The sequence below is a fragment of the Geospiza fortis genome, unplaced genomic scaffold (genome assembly GCF_000277835.1).
Source record: "Geospiza fortis unplaced genomic scaffold, GeoFor_1.0 scaffold55, whole genome shotgun sequence".
Classification (NCBI taxonomy): Eukaryota; Metazoa; Chordata; class Aves; order Passeriformes; family Thraupidae; genus Geospiza; species Geospiza fortis.
The window spans coordinates 11,625,166-11,629,145 of NW_005054308.1; the positions used below are offsets into that span (position 1 = coordinate 11,625,166).

General features: G+C 52.5%; 1 protein-coding gene and 1 long non-coding RNA gene across 2 annotated transcripts in view; one reads left to right on the forward strand and one right to left on the reverse strand.

Moving 5' to 3' along the window:
* LOC115947661 overlaps positions 1-3,980 on the forward strand; it is a 24,626-nt gene that overhangs the window by 16,344 nt on the left and 4,302 nt on the right. The gene's annotated exons all lie outside the window — the stretch shown is intronic.
* Positions 1,528-3,980, reverse strand: part of FGF1 (fibroblast growth factor 1) — a 20,115-nt gene continuing 17,662 nt past the window's right edge. Inside the window, exons 3-4 of the mRNA XM_005418824.2 lie at positions 3,059-3,162; positions 1,528-2,406 (exon numbers count right to left, since the gene is read on the reverse strand). Of these exons, the coding sequence (XP_005418881.1) occupies positions 2,212-2,406; positions 3,059-3,162 (299 nt within the window). The 3' untranslated portion in view covers positions 1,528-2,211. The remainder of the gene's footprint in view (positions 2,407-3,058; positions 3,163-3,980) is intronic.

The following is a 3,980-nucleotide window of genomic DNA, read 5'->3' on the forward strand; positions in this document are numbered from 1 at the left end:
TGTTTGTTTATTTTCTTTATCCTTCGGTGCCTCCCGGGCATCCCGGAGGGGACGCGCGCTCCCGTGTGCTCAGCCTGCGGGGCTGAGTTGATTTATTTTCCTTTTTGCGCGATGCAGCCCGGCCCTGCCCAGCAACCCTCTCACAGCACACTTACCGGCAGAGATATTCACGTGTAATGATTTTATTAAATCTTATAACTCTCCATTTTGCCTCTCACGCTTAGGACAAACACCCCGAGGTGAGCGTGGTTTCTCTGGGCAGTGCTGGCTTGTCCATCTGTCTGAAGCAATTACTATGGCTTCCCCGGGGATTATTTTTCAGACCAGGTGTTGACATTTTTCCCCAGCTGGGTGTCAAGCCGTACCTGCGGGGGCGGTTTCGGAGCAGCAGAAGCCTAACGAGAGAGTGCCCTGGGTTAATGAGGTGTTGCAAGACAGCCCAGCTAAATCCAGCATGACACGGTCCAACTTCCCTGTTTAATTAGAAACCTGGATCCCCTGCTCATGCATTAATTCACTTTTTTGACTTGAGTGACAGCTCAGCCTCTCGCAAGGAAGGTGACTGCTGTGTTTAAGAAGTGTGGGTGTTGTTGGCTGTCCTCTTCCCCCTGTCTAGCCCAGCTTTGTGATTACCATGGGAATGTCATGCTGTGCCCACCAGAGCAGCTGAGCCAGGCAGGGGCTGGGTGCCTCTCTTGGCCAGGAGGAGCAGCTGGGACCTGCAGGATTAGCAGAATCCACCTTTCCCCTCTATTCCCCTCTATTTCCTTGCGGATCCCCCAGGTGGGAGGGCACATGCTCCTTCCCAGCTATGGCTCCACCATCCCGTGCCAGCTCCCTGCTCGTCTGGCAGCCCTGGGATTACAGAGATGCTATCAGTGCTGGGAGAAACTTTGTGAAGCAAGTGCAGAAGTTCGGGAGTGCAGTAATTAGCAGAGCAATTGTAAAGCGCAGCAATTAGTGGCTAATTGCTGCTGCAGCAATATGCAAGGCAGCCTTTTATTCCTTCCTCCTCGTGGGGTGGCTGATCAGGTTTGCTACGAGCAGGGAGCGCTTGTGTCTTGTCCCTGTTGATGGCAGGATAGGACAAGGGGGAATGCTTTAAGGTGAAGGATGGTAGATTTAGATTTGATATTAGAGAGAAATTCTTCCCCGTGAGGGCGGTGAGGCCCTGGCTCAGGTTTTCCAGAGGAGCTGTGGATGCTCTGGGTGGTGCTCTGGTGATGTTCTCAGCTGGCAGGAGCAGCTCTTGAGCTGCTTGGGAGATGTTCATTGTGCCAGCAGTGGAGAAACTCAGCTTCTCAGGGGGTTTGGGAGCCACCAAGGGACCTCAGTGCCATTTTTAGTGCCCCATTTGGCCAGACACAAGGGCAGTGGGAGGAATCCTCTGGGAACGGGTGTGATGCTCTGTCCCTCGTGCAGCCCCTTGCTGTGGTACATCACACCCTCACAGCACTCACTGCCACTGCCCCATCCGCACTGGGACAGCCTCAAGGTGCCTGGAATGACTTATCAACAGCTTGTAGAAGAGACATATTTACTTAATAAATAAATACAAATAACATATGGCGGGTACTAGCATGAAATACACACGATTGATGTTGTGAGGGAGAGAAGGTCTGAGGCTGGAGCTTTGCCTAGCTCAGCTTAGCATGCCCAGCTGGCACTTACCAGGCTGGCCCTGGAAAATGGCACTGATGGTGCAATCTGGAACTGCTCGAGGGCATGTCAGAAGCTACACACCTGGATGGACAAATATATTAACGCACAGCAGCCAGGGAGGCTTTGCCTTGGGATGCCTGGGGACACAAAGTGTGCGCTTCTCTGGGAACGAGCATCACCCTCGGGCACATCTCTGGGTGCCTGCCCAGGGCAGGCCCTGGGAGCATCAGTGTGGTGATGGCACACATGGCACACACAGCTGAGGGTCATGGCACACATGGCACACAAGGGTCATGGCACACATGGGCACAGGGCTGAGGGTCATTGCACACATGAACTGAGGGCAGGGGGAGATGGGGCCCCATGGACCTCAGGAGGGTGCCAGGATTCGTCCCCTCATCTCTGCAAAGCTTGGTGCAGAGCACAGGGGCTCTGCTTTGGCAGATTTGGCAAAGCCTTGACCTAAAGCTCGGAGCTCTGCTGAGCTCCAGGAGGCAGCAGCAGTTGGGTTTGGGGTTTGGGGTCGTCCCTGAGCTCCAGGGCTGGGTGTCAGTCGGCAGAGACGGGCAGGGGCAGGAAGAGGATCGCCTTCTGGCCGTAGTGAGTCCGCGGGCCCAGCTTGCTGTTCCCGTTCTTCTTCAGCCCCACAAACCAGTTCTTGTCCGCGTGCATTTTGGAGACGTAGGTGTTGTAATGGTTCTCCTCGAGCCTTTCCAGGAACAGACACTCCTCACCCAGTAACTGCTGCAAGAGAGCCCAGGGGAGGGACAGTGAGCTGGGGATGCTCCTGACGTGACAATCCCAGCCCAGCTCTCCCCTCTGAGGTGCCATCCAGACTCACCTCTGACATTTCCACACCCCGGTAAAGCTCTTATTTAAACTGTGGGGTAGGTGGCCTTGATTTACTCCCTGGGCCACTCCTGTAGCAAGGTGTCTGTGACCTGGGAATTTTAATTGGAACTTTAAATCAGCCCCATGCTCCATAAGCTGCTCCTGGCCCTGGCTCCTGCTCTGGCCCTGAGCTGTGTGGTGGCAGCTGCAGGCTCAGAGCACAGAACCAGAACACTTTGGGTTGGAAGGGACCTTAAAACCATTGAGCTCCAGCCCTTTGCCACGGGCAGGGACACCTACACTGGGTGGCAGCTGCTGCTCCAGGTAAGAAACACAATATTTATCAAGTGTCAGAGAGGAAATACAATATTTGCCGGAAGCAGGGCAGTAAACGGCATTATTTGCTAATTTATTTATGTCCCCCCAAAATAAAGCCAGATGCAGAGTGGCCGTGCAGCTGCCAGAATCACAAAGAGAGCCCAGCTCCTGCCTGTGGTTTGCATCACCCAGCTGTGAGATGTCTGCAGCCCTGCCCACGGCTGCTCCCAGGGGATCCCCCACCTACCGAGCCGTAGAGCAGCCCGTTGGTGTCCATGGCCAGGTACTGCCCCGACTGGGTGCTCCTGATGTGCACCACCCCCACGCTCTCTGCACTCAGCTGGAGCTGGACTGGAGAAAAAACCAAACAACAGTGAGGGGAAAACAGGGAAAGGGGGAAAAAAGAGCTGCCAGGAAGTTTAGTGGGGTATTTTGTTGAAGTGTGGCTTATAAAGAGTTTATAGGAAACAGTCCAGTGCGTAATAAAAGTGTCTCCTTGTACCCTCTTCTTCAAAGAAATCCCACAGCCATCCTTTAGGAACCAAAGACCGATTTTTCCCTTATTTTACATCAAACGAAGGGCAGCCTTTTGGTTACGATTCTGGAATGGGACACAGGAGATTGGGGTTTTAATTCTGGCTCTAATTTACAAATTTCTCGTGTGGTTTGACAAGACACTTAAGGAGTGACATATGAAGGAGTATTTTGAGAGCTAAGCCAGGGATGGGCAGACTGCAGATGCCTGCACTGCAGCCCCCTGATCCAAAGCATCCCACCCAGCTGTCTGCTGCAGCTGGATTTATCCAGAGTGTTGGAGAATGGGGAAATAGAAAAGGCTGTGGCTGCAGTCACAGTGACTTGCAAATTCCAGCTCTTCCCAGTGATCCTTCCCATCTCATAGGCAGCTTCTTTCCCAAAGATTTATAACAGCAATATTTAGGTTGGTTGGAATGAAGTAGGAATGGATGTCTCGGCTCCAGCTCCTTCCTTCCTGTTTATATTTAATTTGTTTATCCTTATTTAGATGAGGTAAAAGGCAGTGTTACCTCTTGGCCTGGTGGAACACCCGTTGCAGTGAAATCTTTGCTGTAATGGTTCACATTCTTCATTTTTGGCATTTCCTGCTCAGTAAATGATGGTTAATTAGGAAGCAGTTTGGCTGCAGGTTT